Source organism: Balaenoptera ricei, chromosome 8, assembly GCF_028023285.1.
Source record: "Balaenoptera ricei isolate mBalRic1 chromosome 8, mBalRic1.hap2, whole genome shotgun sequence".
Taxonomy (NCBI): Eukaryota; Metazoa; Chordata; class Mammalia; order Artiodactyla; family Balaenopteridae; genus Balaenoptera; species Balaenoptera ricei.
In genome coordinates, this window is record NC_082646.1 from 13,631,861 (window position 1) to 13,655,069 (window position 23,209).

Genomic DNA, 23,209 nt, shown 5'->3' on the forward strand with positions numbered 1-23,209 from the left:
GCTACATACAAGAGCAAGTTAATGCAGTTGCATTAATATTTTTGGGGTGTGTTGTCCCCCAATGCTCACCCCTCCCAGCAAAATCTCCGAAAGGCTTTTGCCTTCAGTTGACAGCAAGAATTAAATGTTCCCAGGACTCAGAACTGGCAGACAACCCAGGCAGTGAGGAGTAGGAGGTGACTTGTGTGGCCTTCTCTGGGCCCTGCCTCGGACAGCCTCTCCGGGGCTTATGAACTCTGCCTTCCATCCCCAAGCCGACCAGAGCCATGTGATTGTTTTTCTCTCAACAAACCAAGCCTTCTATTTAATTGCTATTCTCTTGATAAAAAAGAGCCTGGAGATAAACTCATCCAACTCCCTTGTTTTTTGAAGAAACTAAGGCCCAGAGATGAGGCTGACTAGGCCAAGGTCACATACTCTTGGCTTTCAGGCCAGTCTCCTTTCTTTTTTTCTTTTTAAAAAATATTATTTATTTATTTATTTATTTATTTATTAATTTATTTATTTTGGCTGTGCTGGGTCTTAGCTGCGGCATGCAGGATCTTCGTTGCGGCGTGCGGACTTCTTAGTTGTGGCATGCATGTGGGATCTAGTTCCCTGATCAGGGATTGAACCCAGGCCCCCTGCATTGGGAGCACAGAGTCTTACCCACTGGACCACCAGGGAAGTCCCCAGTCTCCTTTCTTTTGGGACTTGGAGAACTTATTAGACATGGATTGTTTGGGAATGCAGACTTAGCGATCTCTTACAACATCTGGTGAGACCCCTTGCTGGAATCCTGTTCTATACTTAGATCGCCAGTTAGATGTACTGTCTGCCTGGACAGAACCACACCTTAGGCTGGAATGTCTCAGCTCAGATGGTGCTCGCTGCAGGAAACTTTCCCAGACTCCCAAATCCCAGATAGATGTCTCTCCAAAGTGCTCTGCAAGCCTTCATGACACTGAATTGAATTCGCCTGTTCACGTGTCTGTCCCCAACTAGAGTGAGGTCAAGTGACCTCTGTGAAGTCAAGGACCACATCTGTCTCATTCACCAACATATACCTATTGTCTAGTCCAGTGCCTGGCACATAGTAGGTCCTCAACAGATATTTTTTTAGTGAATAAGTAGGTGAGGTTGGTCAGAGAAGGATTCTTGGAGGAGTCAAGGAATCCAAGGAGGACAGGATTGTCCTTGGTTGGGTGAACTGCTTATGCGAAAGGAAGCCTTAGATAGAAGATAATTGGAAATGGGGAGAGGGAAGGAAGTGAGGCAACTGGGAAAAAAGAGAAAGGAACCCTTGAAGGTCATGGTCTTCGCTAACCTGGGAAGGCTTCTGGGTAGAGGGGAGGAAGGGTCTCAGCCCTGCCTGGGATAGGAGGAAATGGTTGTGAGCACCTAGAATCCCTCAAGAGGGCCTCTTTATGGGGGAGAAACTCAGAAGGCAGCTTGGCTAGAGGGGAGGGAAACTGATGGGGGACCGGGTAGCTGGTAGGAGCATTGAAGCCTGGCTAGAGGTTTGCATTTGCTGCTGGGGTCTGGAGGGAATGGGAGTTCTGGGAAGGCTGGACACAGAGAGAAAAGAAGGTGAGGGGCAGCTTCCTTCTATTGCTCCCCTTCATTCGGTTGAGACCCTGGCAGGATAGAGCCTATATCTTCTATTTTCTCCTGTCCTCCTCCAGGTGTCTGGGCACCTGGGACCCACAAGTAGGGTCCCTAGGGCAAAGATCTGGAAGTGGCTGAGGCAGCCTGATAAGTGGGGATGGCATGGCAGGGATTGTGGGAGCTCCACCAGCCTCCCCATAGGATTCTCTTTCTCTCCAAAGGTGCTATTCCTGCAGGAGGAGTACTCTAGCTGCCTCCAAAGTTTTTCTTTCACCAATACCCACCTGAGCGTAGCTTTTGACAGAGACTGCTAAGCCAGATCTAACCACCAGGGGGCAAAAGAGCAGCCCTGAGGTCGGCGTCCCTCCACTTCCCCACCCGCACACCTGAAGGCCAAGATGGGCGGTTCCTCACCTGGCTCTCACAGGGAGCCTGGGAGCTCCATTAACCCCTTCCTGCCTAGACTGAGGTACTGCTCTCAGGCATAGTCTTTCACGGCCGAACTGGGGGGCAAATCTGATGGTGGAGGAAGTGCTGCCTAGGAGAGGGGCTAGGGTGGAAGTGAAGTCAGGGTTTCCGGCTACTCGGGCCCTTGTCCTAGCTGGAGCTGGGGCAGGCTAGCATTCGCTGCCTCGGTTGGGTAGCTACCCCCGCAGATGTGTGAAGGAGCCCCCTGGAGGCCAAAGAGGCCTGGGCTGCGGTCACCTGCGTGGGCCTCCCAGGCGGGATGCGGAGGAGAATGCAGAAGCAGCCACAGAACCCAGGTTTCCGGGTTCCCTGCATCCTTCTATCTGTCAGGGATCTTTGCAGCAACTAGTGGGGGTGGTGGCGGGAGGGTGGCCAAAGGGTGGAGGAAGAGGCACAGAGGGTTGGGGTGACAGGGGAGGGTAGACAGTTAAGATGTGGCAGAAGAGCGGACTGGATTACGCAGCTCTCAGGTGCCGGGTTTTGTGTGTCGCTCTTCGAGCACCAGGCAGCCTTCTAGGGCTCTGACAAGCCCAAGTTCCGAGACTGCGTTCTGGGCCACAAGGTGTTAAACTGTGGGTGGGAGTAGCGTCAGGAGTCCCTCCCTTCTTCCCTCCCTCACAGCGTCACCACCTAGGAGTCCACCGGGCTGGCGCGCAAGGAGTTAAGTCTGCCCGCAATCTGCAAGACTGGAGCCGGGGAGGGGGAGGAGGGGGAGAAGGAGGGGGTAGAGAAGGAGAAGGGGGAAGCAGACTGCGGGGAGACAGCGCCAGGAACCCCCTCCCCAGGGACCTGGCCCCTGGGCCCCCAGCCCCAAAAGAGGCCCTGCCCTCCCCGGGGTCGTGCTCTCTCCCCCCGCCCCCGCCCTCCAGCTTTGTGTCCCCAGGAGGGTGGGCTGCAGGATTTCCAGCCAAGCCTTGGCTGCCTGCTCAGTTTTTCCAAACCCTCCAGTCGGGGAAGGCGGGAGCCCTGTCAGGATAAGAGTCCCTCCCCCACTGCCCCTGCCGGCCCCCTCTCCCAGCCTCCCTTTTCCTGCCCCCGCATCTTTTCCAAACTCCTTTCGCTGTCCGACCCTGGCCCCTGCGCCCCCTATCCCCACCTCTATTGGCTCCCAAGTTCCAAGTTCAGGTTGGAAGGGGCCAACTGGGTCCCACAATTCTGGAGAGGCGCTGGTAAAACCATACTCCGCAGGCCGACCCCGAGACCTGCGGGGCGCCGTCCGTACTCCCAGCCTGGCGCCCGCCCCATCCCAGAAAGTGGCCCCGGGGACACCGGGGAGGGTGGCCCCGGGGTCTCTCGCCCTGGAATGGAGGCGGTGCTGCGGGAGCCGGCAGAGCAGGGCGGCAGGCTCTGTGCTGCTGGTGCCAGGCCCTGGGGCAGGCTTCGAGGAGGGGCAAAGTGTTCCGAGGGCTGGCACGGTTCTGTCCAGCAGGTCTATTATATAATAATCACCATCTATCAGGAAGCCAGGCAGCTGGAGTGAGTGGGGAAGCCAGGATGCCCAGATCCGCTCCTTTTCCAGGGCCCAGGAGGGTGTCTCCATCAAGCTGGGGGTGTGGCAGCAGCCCAGGAGTGAAATGAAGTGGGGGTCGAGGGGCAAGTGAGGGGCGCTGGGCAGTCCGAAGGCGGCCCGACAAGCCCCGCCCCCAGAAGCTGACTGACAGTGCCCTCAGCCAATGATTGAAGTCACTGTGGGGCTGAAAGTTAACCCTTTCTTGGGTCCCTGTTTGCTTTTGGGGATAGAGTCCCTTCCCAGGAACTGTTCTCTAGTCCTGAATCCCACCTGCACGAGGTCGGTGATGAGTACCAGCTGGAGGATCCTTTCGTCCTAGTCACCCCAGGTAGTAATCTCAGATAATCTGCAGCCCTAGCGCCTCCGACCCCCTACCCCCACTCCAAAAGTAAAGTGTATTACAAAATGTGGTTGTGTGTGTACACCCTGTGGTTCCAGAAAGAGGCCCACGTAACGCTGGAACGCCCACACTGCACCACGAACAGGCTATACCCATGCCCGAACTTCCACCGACACTCGACACTCGCTGACACACCTGTGACACTCCTCGTGACATAGTGACACACAGATACGCGGCAACACACGGTGATTCCCCGAGTTCGCCAGTAGAGGGAGCCACTCCATTCCAGCAATGGGCCACCGGCCTCTCTCCTCTCCTCCCTCACTCCAGGGTTCCACCCAGAACTCGTGGCTGCCCAGAGCTGGGGCTCCGCATCCCAACCTGGAACCTACGCTGGGGGAATGAGTCACAGCTCCACCCAGGGGAGTGCTCTACATGGCTGCTCCACAGGACATGCCGAATACACTTGATTGTGTGCCACAATTAACAGACCTCTTGCAACACAGCCATCACTCACCCCTACAAACATTGTTTTCTGGACCTGCTATGAACTGGGCATCGTGCCAAACAGATCATCACAAGCCCATGCGGTTTGTCATGTATGTAACGGGAAACTGACCCACATAACTGGGTGGACCCTTCCTTTTAACAAGCAATCCTGTTTGAGAAATGGCCTTCTTGTCTTGTGGCTCATCTTATAGCAGGACCCTGGGGAGGGGAGAGGAGATTAAACCCTACCTCCATGGGTCAGGTACTATCCTAGGCTCTGAGATCTTTCACACCAGAGCTCAGCCTCTCTGGGCTTCAGTTTTCTTTTCCTTTAAGTGGGAGTAATACCTATCTCACAGAGTTGTGATGATTCAGTCCCTAAACCAGCTTGGTCTTGGCATAGCAGTTAATAGGCACTTGGGGAAGTTTTGTTGATTGGCTCAAAGCACGATCAAGAGATAGTGTGTATGAAAATGCTTTGTAAACTTCTATGTTAGGCACCCATAGAGGTTGTTATGTTATCTTCTTTCAGGATTTCTCCCCCTTTTCCAGCTGTGCCTCCCCAGACCTTGCCCAGTGCCCAGCTGCGGACACCATCAACCCATCAAGTGAGTATTTACTGAATCCCTACTATGAACCCAGCCCTGAGTGCTGTGGGGAATATAGAGGCATAGGAGACATGGTTTGGGCCCTCAAGAATCTTTTGGGGCAACCAGACATATGCACAGGAGAATCAAGATAAAATATACAAGTAGGTACTCAGTTGGGTGGCATAGATGTAGAAGGTGAGAGGGAGGGAGGTCACTGAGAGCTAGAGCTATCTGGGGACCATCTGTGAGGAGGGGCAGGGGAGAGCTCAGAGGAACCAAATAGCATGAGCAAAGGGGCTTGCTAGTGCCCTTCCTTTCTGAAGTGGTCAATGGTTGTTACTTGTTGGTATTAATCCTGGGTGGGTGGGGGTAGTGGGATACAGGGAAAGTGCCCTGGGGTAAGGAGACCCAAACTCTAGTCCTGGGCTTACCACTTTCTAGCTGTGTAACCCTGAGGAAGTCCTTAACTAATGCAAGCCTTTGTTTCCTCATCAGTGTCATGGGGCCATAACATTTTTCTCACAGGTTTGTGGCAAACACTGAAATAACATATGTGAAATGCTTTTTAAAACACTTCACAATTTTTTTCCATTGGATCTATTCTTCTATAGGGTCTTGTGTATGTGTGTGTGTATGTGTGTGTGTGTGTGTGTGTGGCACTTTGAGCTTAGGATAGAGTTCTTTTGGGAGAACAAAGGTTTTACTTCCACAAACATTTTCTTAGTATCTACTTTGCGCTGCTGAGGATTGAGGTGAAAAAGTTCAGTCTACATCCTCAAGAAACTCAGGGTCTACTAGGAAAGAGAGATGAATAAAGTGAATAAAGAGATGTTCAGTGCATAATGAATGTGGGTGGATACAATGAAGAGGGGACCCAGTGGGGGGGGGAGAGGGAGGGGGAGGGGGAGAGGGAGAGGGAGAGGGAGAGAGGGAGAGAGGGAGGGAGAGAGGGAGAGAGGGAGGGAGAGAGAGAGAGAGAGAGGGGAAGAGAGAGAGAGTGAGAGAGAGAGTGTTGGGGGTTGGGGGGAGTCAACTCCCACTGCTTCCAATCAGCGTAGATAGGAGGGTAGGTTTGTCAAACCTCTCCCCAGCCTGAGATGGTGTTAGCCCGTCTCCTCCCCAGTCCTCGGGAATGGGGTGGAGAGTGGCATAGAAGCCCCCTCCCCGCCCCCGGGCCAACCTGCCTCCCGCTAGCCGGCCGGGCGCCTTACCGAGTCAGACCACTGGGAGGCTGGGGGAGCCGGGTTGGGCGAGGAGGCGATCGAGATGGGGGAGCTCTTATTTTGACAGGGGCCTCTCCGGGCTCTGGTATGAAGGCAGAAGGAGGCAGCCAGAGAGCCCCGATGCTTATTCAGGCTGGGGAGCGGAGCCGAGTGGAGGGGCGAGCGAGGCTCCGGCAGCGCAGGGGAGCCCGGGGAGGCGGCGGCGAACGGCGGAGCCAGTGGCCGGACATGCCCCGGACTCGGGGCCGCTGCACCACCGCCGCTGCCCGGAGCCAGCCGGCCGGACGCCCGCACGCCTGGGTCCCCCGGCGCCGCGCCGCCCGGGGACTGCGACCCGGACCCTCGGCGTCCGACCAACAATAAGCGCCCAGACAGCCCCCTTTCAGCCCCGCGCCCGCCGTCCCCGCGGGCCTCGGGAAAAGTGAAAGGAGGAGACGAAGGAAGGAAGGAAGGAAGGAAGGAAGGGAGGAGGAGCAGGAGCCGGAGCCGTGAGGTTCGGGGCTGAGACCCCAGCCCTGAGCCCCGGGCCGGGCGGGTGTGCGCGCTCTCCCGCCGCTGCCCGGCGTCCAAGACCATGCTCCGCGGTTGGAAAGCAGGAACCCAGGCGCCCAGCGACCCCCGGATACCCACTCCCGGGCCGGGCTGGTATTGAGATCAAGGCGTCCAGGATCAAAAGATCACCACCTGCCCGCCCTCCTCCGCACCTCCAACTGGCGAGCAGGAGGACCCCAATCCACCCACCGACCCTGACCTGGTCATGGCGTCCAACTCCGGCCTGGCGTGAGGACCCCCGACCCGCGCGAGGTGAGGGGAGGGCTGGGGCCGAGGGCGAAAGTCATGCCAGGCCAGCAGACGCGCGAGGAGGGAGGAGATCCAGTTCGAATTGGGGAGGGGGAACACAGTCTGATTGTCTCTGGCCCTCTGGCACGCACCCCCAGGCTGTTTAAGGGGTCGGGGACGCCCCCAGGATTAGTGGAGGCCACTCTCGGGCCCCCAATCAGGTTGGCAGCCCCAGCGCACAGAGGGGAGGGCTTAGGGCAGCCAGGGGACCCTGCCACCCTAGCACAGAGAACAAGGCCGGCCTTGGGCCAGCTGGAGCAGCAACTCTGCCCTGGGGGCTTCTGGGAGATGTAGTCCCCCTCGCAGGCTCACCAACCCCTTGGGTCTCAGCACCCCAGCACTCCTCTCCTGGCTTATAGGAGCTTCCATAAGGAGGTGCGTGGGGATTGGAGATTGCTGGGGGTCACCCTCTGCCCCCAAGCACTGCCTAGGAGCAGCGGGGGCTGTGACTGGAGGAGTCTCCCCTGCCAAGGATTCTTAGTGGTGTGGGCTTGGCCCGGGGGTGGGGGTGGGGGGCAGTCACACAGTTCCTTGGAGGTGTCTCTGCCTTGCTAAGAGGAGACAGCCCCTGCCTTGGTCTGGGGGAGCTCTTGGGGGAGGAATGTGGGGAAGAGAGGGGAGGCTTGGGGCTTCTTGCTTGGCTGGAGTATGTCCTGTCCCAGGGCTGCTGGAATTTGGTTTCAGGGGACACCGAGGTCTACTCTCCCCTTCTCCCTCTTGGGAGCTGAAGAGAATGTCCCTTACAGTCTGGGAGTCTGGAGGGTGTCCCTCTGGAGCAGTGAAGCCAGGATTGGCTTCTGTCTGTCTGTCCAGCTTCCTTCCTTCCGGGTTTTTCTGACACCCCCTCCTCCCTCCTCCTTCTGTCTGTCTGCTGCTTGGGGTGTGGGTCTGTGTCTGTGTCTGGGGGCCTCTGCTGCAGGGAGGAAAAGTGTTGCTCTGGGAGAGGTGAGCTGGGCATGTGACTGAGCCCCGGGAAAGGGGCTTGGAGGCCCCCTTGATCTTTGGCCTTGGTTTCCTGTTTTACCTAGGAAAGCTGTCTTCGCACAGTATCTGCTGTAACCCTACTGATGCCTCTGGGCAGCTCTCTGAATGAGACCCGCAGGGTGGGTGGGCTTCCACTCCCCTTGCTCTCCCCCCTCCTCAGCCTCTCCAAGGAGCAGCTACTTTTTCTGGGCTGGGGCTGCCTGGCTTGTCTGCTGCCCCTCAGCACTAGCTAGGCTGCCTTCTCTGGGTCAGGACCATGATTTCATGGCCCCAGGGGAAGAGCATGTTCAGGCCCTGTCTTTCTGGTATCAGCTCTGAGGCGCCTGCTGATAGGAGCTTCAGGACAGGATGAGAATGGGAGAGAAAGGAAGGTAAGGGGCGGGGTGGGGGGTGGGGGGGGGTCTGGTATCAGGACGGAAGGCGCTGCCCTCCCGCAGCTAATCAGGCTCCTTGGCCTTGGAGAACCAGGCCTGGAAGCTCAGCCTTCTGGCCACTTGCCTCTGGAGATTCTCTGATTACCTGTGTTGCTTCTGACTGGGGTGGGGCAGGGGTTAATGCTGGAAAGGGTGCTCCTGAAGGGGAGAATACCTATATAACCTTGGATCCAGAGTGACTCTTGTGCTCAGGGTAGCAGGGGCCTCACGCTAGAGATGGTTTCTGGAGGTCCATATGGAGGCTCAGAGTGAGTCTCTAATTACTGAGGTTGAGTGTCCAGGTGGGAAGAGATTACAGAGTCCTGGAGAAGGATTAGTGTTGGTGGTCCACAATCGATCACAACAGTGGTAATGTGCGACCTAGTGAACTTGCTTATTGAGTCTGTGTTGGACACCCATGATTCCCTTTGGATAGTGTCTGCCTCCCAACTTCTGGGTATTTGAGTTAAGCAGGAGCCCTGGGCCGCAGACTCAACTTCCATGAAGAGGCAGGGCAATAGCCTTCTGGGCAGAGGCCTAGTGGGTGGCAGTGTCGACTCAGCAAGGGCTGGAATGCCTGGCACCTGCTTTAGATTAAAGGCGATGCCTGCAAAGGGGGCTGCCTGCCTGCAGGGGGAGGGGCTGGGATGGAGCTGCGTGGAGCCCAGGAATGGGGTGGAAGGAAAGCAGCAGGGTTGCAGGCAGCAGCAGCTCTGGCAGGAGTGGAGGGAGCCAGCAGTCACCCAGCTCAGCAGCCCATCCTCCAGGGTGTCCAAGACAGGAGCTGGGGGCCGCCACACTGCCTCTGGCGCCACCAGCTGAAGTTCTGTCCCAGCGCCCTGGGGGGGCGGCTGCGGGGAGCCAGGGTGTCTGAGTGTCCAGTCTGCCCAGGACTGGAGGAGGCCTGCAAGGAGGTAGGGGGCACTTCGGGGTTCTTTTTGGCCTGACGCCATGTTTACTCTTCTGGGGGCTCCTTGGTTGCTGGTAGTGAGGCACTCCAAGAGCCTGGGCACCCAGGGGTGATGGGGAAACGGCATCCTTTCCCTGTGCCAGGAGCCCTGGGCACTGCTTGGTTGCTGACCTCGGGGGAGGGGGCAGAGGGGATGGCACCGTGGGAAAGTGGGCAGCCGTGGGAGCCAAGCGGGTACAGGCTGGGTGCCGCGGGCAGGGAGCCTCTGCCAGGCCTGCTCTCCCTGGGGTGGGGCTCGCTGTTCCAGGGACTGGCTCAACCTGTTGAGCGCCTGGCTGCTCTAGCTTGGCGTCTGTGCCCCTGCCTGCCAGCGCCACCAGCTGCCCACCCGTAGCCCCACTGTGGGGGCTGCCCCCAGGGATCTGGGGCGAGGAGGCTCTGACTGGCCAAGGGGCCAGGATGGAGCTGGTAGAGGCTCCTCCAGGGGCGCTAAGTTTCCCCAGGTCCCACCCTCTAACTACCAGAGCTGCGGCTGGAGCCACTTGGAGGGCCAGGTAGCCAGAGGCTAGGGGCTGAGGGGCAAGGTGAGGAAAGCTGCAGCACTAGAGGTGCTGCATGTCACTTGGATGGGCCTCCCTGAAGGCAGCCTGGAGTTAAGGCCTGGCATTTCCTCTGCTGGGTGCCAGGGCCAGGCCTCCAGAGCCCCACCCCCAGCCTGGCCTGACCTCCCCTCCCTGGGAGAGAGCTGCCGACTTTCCCTGGAGGTTGGGGGAGGGGCAGTAAGGGCATCCTGGTGCCCTGGGAGGAGAGGGGTGACTTCCTGGATGTGGGCGTCTGTTGTAGTGCCTCGGCCTCCCAAAGAGCCCCCCTCCCTGGGAACCCAGGTAGGAAGCTCTGGCTTTCCAGGGAGATGTCCCCCACCCTGCCCTGAGTGTGGGTGGTCCTGGGTTCCCTGGAAGGTCCCTGACCCCCTGCAGGCCCTTGCTGTCCTCCCACACCCTCTGACCCCCCCCCCCCCCCCGTAGCTTTAGGCCTGCCTTGGGGCTCTGCTAGCTGGCGGGGAAGGGGAGCCAGCTGACACTCTGTAGGGGGGAAGGTGGCCACCACCACCCACCCACGGGTCGGGGAAGGGCCCAGGTGGGTTCCTTCGCCTTCTTTCTTCTCTAGTCAGTGGCTAAAGTGGAGGCCTCTCGTTCTCTGCCTCCTTTCCACCCCAGGCCCTCCCTACTTGGCCCCGGGCCACCTGCCCCTCCTAACCTTGGTGTCTGGCCTAGTCGCCATCCCCAGGGGCTGGGATGCCCTCTGTCCAAGTCCCTCTTCCAATGGGCTGGTGGCCCTGCGCTAGCCTGTCTTCCCCCTCCCCTTCACTCTCCACCCCCCAGCCTCAACTGAGAATGGCCCTGAATCCAGCATTTCCAGCATTTCGAAACCAGGATTGTTTTGAAATCCCTGAGTACTTCTCCACCCCCCTGCTCTGACTCCCCTCCTCCCCACTAGCCCAGAATTTAGTCCTCTAATCTGACTTCATGCTGTGCATTGCCTGGGTGTGTGTGTGTGTGTGTGAGTGAGTTTGTGTGCTAGCACATGGCCACGTGCATACTACTCTGTGTTGTATGTGTGTGTGCTCGTGTATCCCAGTGTGGGTCTATCTTCTGTCTGTCAGTAGTTCTGTGTGACTGGCTGATGTCATTTGTGTTTCCCGAGCTCTCTTTGGCCTTCTCTGAGTATGGGAGCCTCTATGGGTCTTAAGGAGTCCTTTTTGGGGAGTTTGGGTTATTTTAAAGAGGTATCCTGGATGTGTGTCTTTGGGGGTTGTGTCTGTTTCTCTCTCAGATACACGTCTGGGAGTATCTGAGGAGTATGCCTGCTCGGGATTGTGTCTCTGATGCATGTGCGTGTGCGTACGTGCGCACACTCAGTGCGCTCCGCTTCTGTTGCCGCCTCTATCCTCCTCCCTCAGAACATGTCTGGGGTGCGTAGCCACAGGTCTCCCCATAGCTCCCTGGGACATGGAGTCCTCTGTCCTTTGATAGGGAGGTTTCTTGGAGCGAGGCCAAGGCTTCTGGCCGTTCTGTGGTCCTTGGAGAGAAAGTGTGCAGTGGGGAAACTTTGGGATAAACTGTCCCCAAGGCTGGGCTCTCTTCCTCTGCCCTTCACGGACACCTGGCACCTTAAGGGATCCCAGTACTCCCAGTCCCTCCTCTTCTTGTCCTGGTGACATCGTGGGAGCTGTCACAGGGCGGCCCAGTGCTCTCCACAAAGGGCTGGGGAAAGGGAGTTAACCCTCCACTCTTGGGGTCACTTGCTTCATTGGGGACAAGAAACAGCCAGCCACATCAGACCTGGGAGCTTGGTGGCTAAAGTTCAGAAAAGTTGACTTTGCTAGCTAGGGGCAGACAGCAAAACAAGACAAGACACTCATATTTCCAGCCTGAGCAGAAGACAGAGGGGCCTGGAACGCTGGGGCGGGGTGGGGGGTGATGTGCCACCCCAGAAATATGAAGCGTTGGATGTGAGGCCAGCTGCCATTGTAGCCTTGACCCTGGGAAGTCCTTCTTGATGTCTGACCTTAATCGTGTTTTACAGGAGGGGGGTGGGGATTGCTAAGGGGAGCTTTCTTTCTTTCTTTTTTTGCCAAAGCAAGAGTTGTGTTAGTAGAGTTATGTCTGCATGGGATGCGGGCCCTTGGAACCCCTGATGCCTCGCTATGACTCAGTTTCCCATCCTGGGATCTCAGGCTATAATTGAATACTTTCCTCTAGAAGCACTTGTAGCAAATCAGTGAAGAAGAGGGCTGGGGCAGGGGCTGTTTGTTGGAGTCAAGGGCCTATGGAGACAGCAGCACGAGGTGGGCAGAGAGAAAAGTTGTCTGTTTATAACCCCCCTTCCCATGGCCTCTGGTCCCAGGACTCAGTGGGAGGAAGGGAGGGGTAGAGGCACAGGTTGGTACAGTGCTCAGTGACCCAGCAGGGGGAGGGCCTTGGCAAGGAATTTTCAGTTTGTTTCTCAATCTCTGTCTCTGAGACACGCACACACACGTCACTGCAGACACCTTCAGGAGATGAGCCCAGAAAAGTCACCCAGGTGGTGGCAGGGCGGGGCAGTACCAGATGGGGCCGTGTGGTACCATGTTCTGGCAGACACCCTGTGCTTGCCCCCTAGAACTGGAAGTTGGGCCCAGCGGGAGGTCCCTTCCCCAACTCCCCTGTCGTGTGCCTGGGAGCACCACAGGCTGGAGAGGGTTAAGTCTGGTTGGCAGGGACACCCCCCCACCCAGTGCAGTGAGAGAGAGGGAGGGGTGGTTAGCAGCTTGCTCTAGTTGGCGTCTCTCCCAGAATTCTTCGGAAAAGAACTCCCCTTTGACCCCCAGTACAAACTGAGCCCAGCCACCAGCCTCCCTCCTGCCTGCCTGTGGGAGCTTCACCCAGCCCCCTCCTACTGAACTGCTAAGCCTGATTCTCTCACCCTAGGCCCTCCCAGCCAAGCCCGGTCCCCAGGGGCATCTTCAGGGGACAAGAGAGACCACACAGGGACATAGGACCCACACCATTCTTCTCCTTGACACAGGATAACCCCGGGGTGGCTGGTGCTGGAAGCTGGGGTCCTCAGGCCTCCCCATCCATCCCTCCACCCGGGTCCTCAGGCCAGGCCGTGGGAGTCCTCCCCCCGCTCCCTGTGGGCTGAGCTCTGAGGGAGCTCTAAGGCATCTCTAGCCCCTTCTCCTTTCCTGCTTGCAGGGGAGGGAGGGGGAGCTGTGCGGTGGGGCCGCTGGGTCAGGCCTGGCTCCCGGCCAATCCACAGAAGTCGTGGAGGGGGGGTGGTGTCCAAGTAGCTCAGGGACTTCCTGGAGCTGCAGGCCCGTCTGTGTGTACATGCTTAGTGGTGTGCGTGCTGGGGGTGGGGCTGGGGCTCTGGGAGGAGCAGGGGTAGAGATTGCTGGCCTGGGGCTTCTAGCTGTGACCCTCTCTCCACAGGGAGCCCCAGCCCAGATCACACCCTTGAGCCTGAGCCCGACACGCATTATCCTGAGGTGAGAGGTCTGTGTGCTTATGTGTGTCCTCACGGCCTCCTCGCTCAGCTCTGTCTGCCTCTGCCGTTGCCTCCTGCTTGGCTTTTTGTCTCGGGCGCCCTCCTCCTGGCTCTCTGCCCCCACTTCTCCTTTCATTCTCCTCCCCCCCGAGGAGAGGGTGCTGACAGCCTACAACCTGGAACCCGGTAGGGGCCGGGGGCGGGGCCGGGGCAGGAAGGGTTAAAGCGCCACAGCCGCTGCTCCAGTGAAAGTCCCAGCCGGGGTGGGTGGTGGGGAGCCCCAGCCCGGTCACCCCTGGAGGGCAAGGTAAGGTTTCCTTCCCGGTCATCCCAGGTTCTTGCTCCCCTTCGCCTGCTGGCTTTGGCCTCAGCTGGCTGAGTCAAAGCCAGGGTGGCTACCAGCCACAGTAATGTGGTTTCTGCCCTGGCCCCTAGACACACACACACACACACACACACACACACGCACACGCTTTCTCCCTACTGCCACCCCCACCCCCTCCCTCCCCTCCTTCCTTACTTAGCAACAACTCCCTGAATTCACAACAAACACGCCTGTAGGCTCCTGGTCTGACTAGGGAAAGCTGGAGAAAACGGAGGACTGCGAGGAGGCACTTCTCCTAGACCGTCCCCAGGAGGGAGGGGCTTCGAATCCCCCCACCCTCCCTGCTGGAGGCCACCACCCCTCAGGGACACAGAGGAAGTGGTCCTTCCAACTTAGGCAATGAAAAAAGTGGGGGGCAGTGCCAGGTGTGGCTGAGCAGGTGCAGGGGGTGGGGGGGGCAGGGCTGGGACTTCACCCGTCACTAGTGAGTCCCACTTGACCTTTGACCCCCACCTGCGGAGACTCTTCCTGCCTCTGGGCCTCTCAGCAGGGGCCTGTGCTGTTGTCATGGTAACTTGCCTTGCTCCTTCCCCAGACTCTTAGGGACCAGGATGGGTGAAGATGTAACAGATTGGGGGTGGATGGGGCTGGGGTGGCCCAAGAACTCTGCTCTCAGAGCCCCAGTGGGCCAGGCACCTGTGTTGAGGGGGTGGGGAGTGGTGGCCTCTCTTTGATCTCTTCCCTGGGCAGGAACTGTGGCCTCTAGCTAGGACCTGGTGCGCATCAGGGTTGGAGGGAGTATGGAATGAGGGGGTGAGGCACCATTCTTTCGTCATAGCACAGAGGGCTGCTACCAGGGTGAACATGTATTGTGAAAAGGTTAATAGCCCAGTTGCTGGAGTGTCTGAGTTCAAATCCTGACTCTTCTAATTTTGGACTGTGTGCCTCAGGCAAATTACTCAACTTCCCTGGGCCTCAGTTTTCTTATCTGTAAAGTGGGGATAACAAGAGAACTTTCTTGTAGAGTACTAAATTAGAGGATTAAATTAGATAATGCATGTGAAGCCTTCAGGACAGCTTGATGTTACACAGTAAATGCTCAATAAATATTAGAGATCCTCCTCGTTATTATTAGCCATAGCTCTTCATAGGAACTCGTGGTGCTCCCAGGGGCTTTAGCAGGGGAAGAATTGATGGGGGTGAGGGGAGTGTGGACGGTGGGGAAGAGACAGCCTTTCCAACACTTCAGACTCCTAGATTCTAATACCCATCTAGACCCACCTTCTTGCTGCCTCAGTTTCCCCACTGAGGGGAAACTAACATCTTGGTTGCAAGTTTGCCAAATAGCCATGGGCCTGGAGATGGGTCTGAGGACTTAGGGCCTGTCTCCCTCCCCATATCCCAGCGCTTCTCAGAGCTGAGCCCTCCCACCCCCATGCTATTAGCTCAGATCAGCTTCAACACCCCTCCCACCATCCCATCCCCTGATGCTCTGTTCCTTCACCAGGCTGAACAGCCATTAAGACACTCTGTTCTTAAATGGCTTAGATGGCCACCTCCTCTCTTTCCTGGCCTAAGGGGTCAGGGACCTTCTTTAGGGAGAAAAGTAGCAGTGTGGAGCTGTGACATGGATGGCAGCTGTTAGGCCTGCCTTGGGGTCCAGGGTCCACTGGATTCCCTGTACCCTGCCTGGGCATTTTCCCTGAGCATGGCAGGGCAGTGCCCAGGCCTGTGATATGTATAGAAGCCCAGATGGGCATGCCTGGCACCTGCTGTACACAGATGGGCAGAAGCCCATCCTGAAGCCCAGAGGAGGGGTGGGGTCATATCAGCATCCAGAGGACGCCCCCAGAATCCTTTCCTCTGCGGCGTGGGTGAGTGTGGGCAGGGCTGGGAAAAGTTCTGTTTCAACCCTGTGTGCCCTGGGGCAGGCCAGGGGAGAATGCTGAGTGACTCTGGGTGAGCAAGGCTCCGAAAAGCCCTGGGATGAGAGTCGGATGATGGAGGGGCTAAGGCTTGGGAACATCTGGGTGAGGAGCCCAGCGCTGGGCAGCAGGAATGGTGTGCCCACAAAGAGGGAAGCTCTGCAGTTAAGTGGTTTGGTCTTCTGGGGAGTGAGTGTCCACATCTCTGGAGAAAGTGGATTCAGATGTGGCAGAGTGCCTGGGATACCAGGGCTCTTGGGTACCTTCTCTGGCCTGGTACCGATGGGGGTGGGCTGGAGGCCCTGGGTCTACTCACCACCTCCTTCTGGGAGCAGAGGGAACACCTCCCTTCCATGGGCCTGGGAGTGAGGGCTCAGTGTTGGCCTGGGCCATGCCTCACTGCTGGGCTGGCCATGCTGCTTTTGCCCAGCCCCTGGGGCCTGTTCGTTGGGCAGGCTGGGGCTATTTTTGGGATCGGGCTGGGGCTCTGGGGCTGGTTTCAGATGTTCCAGTGTGAACAGGAGAAAATGGGAACAGATGGCTGGAGGGTTCCAATCAGCAGGTCCTGCTGGGAGCAGGTTATTTTTAGGGCCTTGTTAACCCTTTGGGGGCTGTGGAGCCACCCTGAGAGGGACAGCCCTCTCTAGTTGAGAAGAGCACAGGTCTTCTCTCTGGACCTCTACTTTCAGAACTGCTTGTCCCAGTTGCTCTTCTTTCCCTCTCAGACCCTCCACTCTTTAAAGAGGCCCATGGCAAGAAAGTAGGCTCCAGCTTCCTCCCAGCCCAGACCCTGCACGGAGACTGCCAATGAGTAGGACGGGGAGAGGGGTGGCTGGTGGAGGGGACGGGACGTGGGCCACTGTTGAAAGGAAACTCCCCTTTGCTTTTCTCCTGGGGTTTTGAGACAGCCCTGAGGCTAAGAGAGTGGATAACTGCTCTCTGGGTTCATGCTCTGGGTTTGAGTGTATGTCGATAAACCCAGTGATGCCCAGGGGAGTGCTAGCTGAGGGAGCTGGGCTCTGTGAGGACAGAGAAAAAGCCAAGTTTTTGTACTTGATACCACTGAGATGACGCCCATGGGCCCCGATCCCTTGGATACTCAAGAGCAAATATCTTGAGAGTGCCCATCTTTACCAAATGCCCAAGGATTTGGGTGCCATGTAGGGTGTAAAGAAGAGGACATCATGGCCAGAGGTGGTTTGTTGAGGGCCAAGTATGTCACAGGCATTCTGCTGGATGGTTTCACTATTAGTATCTCACTCGATATATTGATCCTCATTTTGCAGATGAGGAAACTGAGGCTCAGAGGGCTGAAGGGATGGACAAGGTCCCGTCGCTCAGAAGGGGTGGGATGTGATTGGCATCTTTGTCGGCCTGACTGCAAACCTGGTTCTCATTCCACTGCATCACTCACACTGCCTGCCAGTGTCCGAGCCACAGAGGCCCAGGCTGACGGGACTGGGCCTCCTCAGGGAGCAGGTCTATGGAATGAGTGTAGGAACGGAGGCCTGGGGTCAGGGGACCCTGCCTGTCACTGCTCTCACAATCCCTTAAGCCCTTCTTGCCTGAGGGTGCCAGGACTGATACCAGAAACCCCATTTGGCCTTCCTGTCTTCCCTGCGGGAGGATCACAGGCATACATCCTGTCTCATCAGTCCCCACCCCCACCCGTCCTGGCCCACATGCCCCTGCTTCCTGTAGGGTCACAGCAGTCTGGATGTCAACGTGGGCAGAGCTCGAGGGCCCTCCAGCTGCTGCTGGTGCCAAGAGTTTGGGCCAGGCCAGCGAGGTGAGGGCTGGGAGGATGCCTCTGATGCTGGCAGTACCTGGGGGAGAGAGCAGAGCGGGCAGGCGGGCTCTGGGTGAGGTCCCGCGCCCCATGGTGCACCGCCTGTGCCAGCAGTCTGCCCGCACTCGCAACGCCCACAATGGCCCCATTGTTCCCAGCCGCCAGGCAGTCAGGCAGTTTGGAGGAGGTTCCTGGGCCACCCCTAATCCCCCCCCCCAAAAAAAAGGGCCAGATTAACCCCTTGGAGGATAGAGGCCAGGTGAGGGCCCACAGGGAGCTACCCTGCCCATTCCTCCCTTCTGGGAATCCGGGCTTGGGCCGCCACCTCCCAACACGTGTACCCAGCGACAGGGCATCTCTGGAGATCGGGGTTTCCCACAGGGTGGGGAGTAGCACCTAGACCCTCTCCCACCCCTAGGGTGGTGTAGGTGCCAGGGGGCAGGAAGTGCCAGTGGGGTGGCAGACGGAGACCAGATATATTTGGGCCGGTGGGGCTAATTCCAGCCACCGCTGCCTGCCCTACTGGCTCCTGAGCTCCTTTCCTTCCTGTGAAACCAGAGCTGGGTTGGGCCTAGCTCAGGATTTCGGTGGATTTAAAGAGGCAGCACCACCCCTGCCAGCCTGGCTTCCTCTCCCCCTCCCGAGGTAGGGTCTGGGGCAGAGAGAGGACTGGAGAGCTGCTTGCTCCTCCCTTGCCCCAGGCTAACCCCTGGCCCTTGCCCCTGCTGGGGTACCACGCTTTTGGCACTCCCTTCTCCCAGAGCTTTGGGCGGGTGGGGTGGGCGGGGGTGGGCTGTGGTTTCCTGTGTTGGCTGTTTGTGCCTGGTCCAGAGTGCCCGCTGCCTGCCTGGGCTTCCTGCCCTGTCTTGTTTCCTTGTGCCCCCCTCCCCCCCCCCCCGGGGGAGGCAGCAGCCAGAGATTGAGCAGTAGCCTTTGGGGGCACCCTACTGCCAGGCCGTGACTGCTTCCCGAGGCCTGGCCACTTGGGCACTGGCTACGGGAGCCAAGTGAGGTGACCTCCGGCTTGTCTAGGCAATGCCACTTAGTCCGGTAGTTTCCAGAAGGGCAGAATCCCCTCCAGAAGCACCCTGTTCAAAGCCCCAGACTGGAAGGTCTGGGGCCAGGAGTTTCCATGTCCCAGCAGGGTTAGGGTTGCCTTGACATCACCCTGGGGCTGCAGGTGGGGTGGGGCTGGAAACTCCCAGACAAAATGGTTGATTTGCATGGTCTCCTTTGGCAGGAGGTGGGCGGAAGTGGGGAGAGCTGCTAGGAACTAGGGTGAGGGGAAGGCCCCCCAAGCCTGGAAGTCCCCATACAGAGGGTCCCAGAGCAATACCTTGGTTCTTGAGCAGATTTCCTGCTGGGCTCTGAATCCTTGACCTCCCCACCCGGCTGAGTCACCACCTCAGGAAGCGGAAGTGACCTGGGTGGTAGAGGAGAGCTTCTAGGGACCAAGGAGTCCTGACACCCAGGAGAAAGGGGACTCGGGACCTTGTTGTCTTGAGGGCTGCCTCTCCCCGAGTCAGTGGCTGAGGATCCCACCACTAATACTCCCAGCAAGTTCCTGTTCTTTCAGCTACCACAGGGTCCTAGCAGCCCATTTCCTCTCTAGAGGTGTCTGCCCACTGCGTGTGGAAGCATGGGCCCTCCAAGCGTGTTCTCACTGCCTCTTTGGGATGGTTCTGAGCTGGGCAATAAGACTGGTGGGCTGGCTGGTGAACCAAGGAGAGGCTCCCAAGGTGGGGGCAGCTGGAAATAGGCAGGTTGCCCTGTCGAAGCCTTCCTCGTCTCCCTCCCCCAGCTGAAGTCAGGTGCACTTTAACCCTTAGGTCACTTCCCACCCCCACCCCCCCACACCCCACGTTGCACCAGGAGGGCAAGATCTCAGGCAGGCTTTGTCTCAGCAGCCTCCTGGGCTCCATTCTCATAAGGTCTGCTCCTGGCCTCTTCACTCAGGTGACTGGCACCTGCTCCCTGTTTGTGAGCACATGTCACTGCTCCCCACCCTACCCTCTAAGAGGCAGCCACAGTGCTGTGTTCCCAGAGCTCCATCCCTTTCCTTTCACCTATCTCAGGGGCTCCTGGCCTGGTGCTGGGAAGCCCCTTCACTCTGTTTGTTTAAAAACTGCACCCACCAGGAATCAGCTTTCCTGCCTCCCATCCCCAGGGTTTTCCAGGTCTCTTCCAGGGACTGTGAGTGCTAGAGGAGGACAGGGGTCTCTGGGATCTGGGGCAGACCCCTGAGGGGCAAAGGGGGGAGGTGTGAGATGGGAAGCTCCTGACTCATCTGTACTTGACTCAGCTCGTCCTGCTGCTGGGTGGGAGCGAGGGGGTGGAGTCCTAGAGGGGAGGGCAACTCCAAGATTCTTCTGGAGAGGAGGCTCAGCCTGACTGGGTACCCTGGAGAGGACTAATTTTCTAACAGCCCCTTCCCAAATTATTAGATGTCCCAATATTTGAAGCTGTGAACAGAGGAAAGTGGGTGGCCTTTGCCCTGCCCCAACCCCGGGGGGCTGGGTCCAGTGACCTGCGGCGTGTGGGAAGCCCATCTGTCAGGTGCAGGCTCAGATGAGCTGTCATGACTTGAGGGGAGGACACTGCAGTGGAGGGGAAGCACCAGGGGAATGGGGTCTTGGTGCTGCCATGTAATGGTCATGTGACCCAGGGGCCTGTCACTTCCTTTTCCCAGATCTCAGTTTCCTCCCTGTGAAATGGGGATAACAATGCTGTCATGGCAGGTGGTTGGTAGTTTTGAGGATCAGCAAGGTGGTGAAGGTGGAAGCCTGAGACCCATGTCAGCCCCATAGGCCTGCCCTTAAGCCCAGGTGCCCTCCAGCTCTCCCCGCCTCAGTCCCCCCAACCCCCCGCACCCGTCCCGCGTGATGCAGGAGATGGGGGCTGGCAGCAGGCTGCTTCCCAGCCAGGCCCTGGACTTTGGAATCTTCCCCTGAGGAGCCTCCCTCCCTAGAGACAGAGCTGGAGTGGGAGTGGGGGGGGGGGGGAAGGCCAATTGCCCCGGGGTTAAGTTAGGGTTAGACTCCCACAGGGTCACTGATGTGGCCCCCCCACAACACCGCCCAGGTCCCAGCCCAGCCTCTGGCAGCTCGGCAGGGAATGTGGGCCGGTGTCTGGCTGGGCCTGTCACCGGGACAAAGCTTCTGGCCCAAGACCTCCTCCTCTCCCCCCACCCCTTTCTGGGATCTGCGGGGGGAGTGGGGGGACAGGGCTGGGGGCGGTCGGGTGAGGCTTCTGTGTTTGTGTAAGTCTGTTTGTTGGTGTATCTATGGCCCCGTGTGTGTTTCTTTGTGACTACCGGGCTCAACTTTCTATGGCTCGCTTGTGGCCGGGCCTCAGTCTTTTCATCTGTTCAATGAGTCGACGCGCTCCCTCTCTGCCCTCTGGCCGCCTCTGGAAACATGCCCCAGGCTGCTTCTGTGCTCCTGCTTTGGCCAGCGCCTCCCTCGCCCTCCCGCACACCTCCGCGGGCCGGCGTGAGCGCGCCTCTAGTTTCCTGGGCTCCGTGCGTGTCTTTGTCTCCCCGTCCACGTGTGAGCTGCGAGTGTGTGTGAGTCAGAGTTTGGGTGCTGGTGGGTGCCAGGGCCCCTGCCTGGCGGCGCCTAGCGCTGGACCGAACCTCGGCCCCGCCGTGGCGCGCGCCAGGCCCCTCGCCGCACTTGGCCGTGGGTCTGTCCGGGCGGCGCGTGCGGGGCCGGGAGAGGCACGCTGCAGTCCTGCCCGTCGCCCGCTCCCCGGCTCGCTGGCTCGCTGGCTCTCTCGCTCGCTCGCTCGGCCTCTCCGCTCTGGTTCTGCCGAAGGGGGCGGGGTGGGGTGCTGGGGCGGGGGGAGGGGAGGCTCCTGCATTCTTGCGGTCGGGGAGGAATCTGAGCCAGCGTTACTGGTCTCCAGAAGAGCCCAGCTGCAGCCCCGGGGCCCCGCCAGGCCTCTCGCTGCCCGCCCGGGCCTGCTGGGATGGGCACGGGCTAGGCCTCGAGCTGGGGGCGGGGCATCGCCCCTACCCGCGGCCCCCTTCCCGCCTGGGCGCCCAGGGGCAGGGCTCAGCGCTGGGGGCGGGGCGCCAGGGGGTCCCCCGCCCCCCGGGTGAGGGGCGTGCCTGGGGGCGGGAGTCCCCCCGGGGGCCTGACAGACCTCGCGGCCGCCCCAAGCGGGCACTTTTGCAACCCATCCTTTTAGTGAATTCTGCCCCTGCGGCCCGGGGGGCCTTGCTAGAGACTGCAAGCTCCCTGAGGGTAAGGTGCGGGAGGAATGGGGATAGGACCGGCCACTAGGATACAGGCCCCCGACTAGTAATCCTTCCTTGCCAGTCACACCCTACCCTATCCAGTTCCCTAGTCCCAGGGCTGTTGGGTCCTCCCGTCTCCCCTCCCCTTCTCACACCCCCTCCCCAAGTCACAAGTTTTCTCTTTGGGGCTTGTTGCTGCAGTCCCTGCTCCAGTACCGAGTACCTGGCTGGGCCCTGGGCACGCACAGGGGCCGTAGCCCCACTGTGTGTGGGAACCATGAGGATCCTGGCTAACAAGACAAGGTGTGTGGGTGTCGCGGAGGGCGGGATATGTGTGTGGAGTGAGGGGAAGGGAAGGGCCCAGTGGTGATGGGACTGAACTGTGCAGGCTTGGAAAGCGAGCCCCCCTGAGTACCTGGCTTCCAGGCCACCGGCGGGCTAAAGGGAGGTCAGAATGGGAAGGCCTGCCCCGAGGCAGGAGCCCACAGCTTTAGTGCCTGGGCCCAGGGGACAGAGGGGAATGGCAACCAGCTAAGCCTGCTGTTCTAGTCCCTTCCAGCCCTTTCCTCTTAAAAACGGTTTGAGCAGACCCCTGCCCACCCCACTGTCGGGTCCGATGGCGCCCTCTGGCCTCAGTCTAGCTGGGGGTGGGAGCTGGAGGGAGGGGCGGTGCCTGCCTCCCTCCCCTTCTCCAGGAGAAGCCGGCAGACAGGGACAGGCGGGGCAGCAGCAGGACAGCAGTGCTGAAATAAATCTGAGCTGGTGTGGAATGAGGGGGGATAAATATCCTCTCCCGTGATGTGATCTTTCCAGCGGCTATTAATAGGTCTCCGGGGAGGGGGAGGCGGTGGGGGGAGCGGGCTGGAGCTTAAAGGGCCCGCAGCCTAGGCTGCAGGAATCCTTGGCTTCAGTCTGCTTTGCACACCAGTCCCCTCCCCTTTTTTTTTTCCTGCTCCTGCCTGCCGGCCAGGCATACTAGTAGACCCTCTTGAGGCATTCCCCTCCTGCTCTGGGGAGCTGTCTGGGCCAGTGGGTACCGCTCTCTGGTGTGCTTTTCCCCACTTCCCCAGGGGAATGGGGCTGGGGCATGAGCAGTGACCCTCAGGTCCTGTGCCCCTTCCATGCTGCTGTTGGGACACATGGCAGTTGAGGTTTGGGGACCTTGGAAGGAGTCTGAAGACAGCAAACCCTTGAAGAGAGGATGCTTAAGTGTTGGCCAGGTGCTAGTGGAGGGGGGTTGCCATGGAGGCTTGCAGTCTGTTGGATGCTTGGGCTGGGGGTGGGTTGGATTCTGGCAATGTGAGGCCTTGGTTTTCGTTTGAATTGTGGGGATTGGAGGGCAGAGGGGGTTGCCCCATCTTCACTGCCCAAGGTGGAGAGGGGCGTCAGCCCTTCTCTGAGGAGACATGGAGGGGGGTAGGGGATAGCTGGTGGTCTTAAGATGCCACTCAGCCCCCACCTCCCCTACCACTAGGTGAGGCAGGATGGGGCAATTAAAATCCAGGCATGCTACACCCCTAGCAAGATTAACTTTTCATGTCTCTTCC

General features: G+C 58.9%; 1 protein-coding gene across 4 annotated transcripts in view; it reads left to right on the top strand.

The window, feature by feature from the left end:
* Positions 1-6,305: 6,305 nt before the first annotated feature.
* BCL9L (BCL9 like) overlaps positions 6,306-23,209 on the top strand; it is a 28,560-nt gene continuing 11,656 nt past the window's right edge. For 2 of the 4 annotated variants that reach the window (XM_059930252.1, XM_059930255.1), the window contains exons 1-2: positions 6,306-7,011; positions 21,864-21,965. In XM_059930252.1, the coding sequence (XP_059786235.1) occupies positions 21,940-21,965 (26 nt within the window). In that variant the 5' untranslated portion in view covers positions 6,306-7,011; positions 21,864-21,939. Of the gene's footprint in view, positions 7,012-13,328; positions 13,385-21,863; positions 21,966-23,209 lie in introns of all 4 variants that reach the window. The other 2 variants (XM_059930256.1, XM_059930253.1) reach the window with 2 other exon arrangements.